Source organism: Trypanosoma equiperdum, assembly GCF_001457755.1.
Source record: "Trypanosoma equiperdum strain OVI genome assembly, contig: ctg_306, whole genome shotgun sequence".
Taxonomy (NCBI): Eukaryota; Euglenozoa; class Kinetoplastea; order Trypanosomatida; family Trypanosomatidae; genus Trypanosoma; species Trypanosoma equiperdum.
In genome coordinates, this window is record NW_027124206.1 from 60 (window position 1) to 1,073 (window position 1,014).

The 1,014-nt window shown below is 42.2% G+C and overlaps 1 pseudogene across 1 annotated transcript in view; it reads right to left on the minus strand.

The window, feature by feature from the left end:
• Window positions 1-590: 590 nt before the first annotated feature.
• Window positions 591-1,014, minus strand: part of TEOVI_000118700:pseudogene — a 567-nt pseudogene continuing 143 nt past the window's right edge. The window contains 2 exon segments of the mRNA in view: window positions 591-602; window positions 605-1,014. The exon segment at window positions 605-1,014 is cut by the window's right edge and continues 52 nt beyond it. Coding sequence covers window positions 591-602; window positions 605-1,014 — 422 coding nt within the window.

A 1,014-nucleotide genomic window follows, 5' to 3' on the forward strand; every position in this document is an offset into this window, starting at 1 on the left:
ACTGTTGGTATAAATTAGACTTATTTGCCTCTAGTGCTAGACATTCGTTACGAAACATCTCTCTATTTTCTTCGAACATAGGCAAAAATTCAATGTTTTATGGCATATTGAAGGAAACCAACGAGCTCCGTAAATCGACGAAATTTAGCTGCCTATTGTCAAAGATCACTCGAAGCTCTCCATTGTCAAGCCTCACCAAACCGTCTACGTGTACCGCTGTATTTCCAAAAGGGGGACGATAGTCGAATGAAAATGCAGTCCGACCGCACTATTCCTCAAAAGCCCTTATTTCTTTCAAACTTATTTTCCATTCGGCATCCAATATAGTTGGAGTGGTTTTCGTTAGCATCTCTCAAAACTTAGAGCGATAACTTACTTTTTAAAAAATTACTTACCTTTTTAAAAAACTGTCCTCCGTAATAGTTTTTCTTTGCATATATAAGAAAGGAAAGAACGAATAACAAAGAAAGTGGTAAAGATGGACCATTCCTTTCGCAAGCTCCCATTACAAAAGAAAAAAGGCAGAGCAGGCATTTGTGGATTATGCAAGAGCGTCCGAGTCAGTGGATCGTGTGTAAATCACTGTGGCGCTAAGTCGCTGCAAGTATATTCTCACCTAAAGAGGTGAATGGGACGGTTCCTGTACAGTTCAAACCCCAGAGTGAGGACAAACAAGACCTTGTCAAACGCTAGTTCCCCAACCTGCGGGGTGCCGCAACGATCCGCTGCCTGGATCAATGCTGCTCATATTCAGAATGGACCTCCTCAGCCTAAAGATAAGTAAAGCATCAGGAATTAGAAACAGCTTCCTTGCAAACAACCTAATCATCATACGCGGAGACACGGGTCTAAAAAGCATCTGTAAAATGTCACAACAAGGAATCGGCTGCAATGCGCGGTGGCCCATAAAACCATGTGATGACGTGTGTGTGAATGTGTGCTGGAAAGAAAGTGCACATGCCTCGGGATCATGCATGCTAGTACCTTTTAATTCCGTGAAAACAGCAAGAAGAT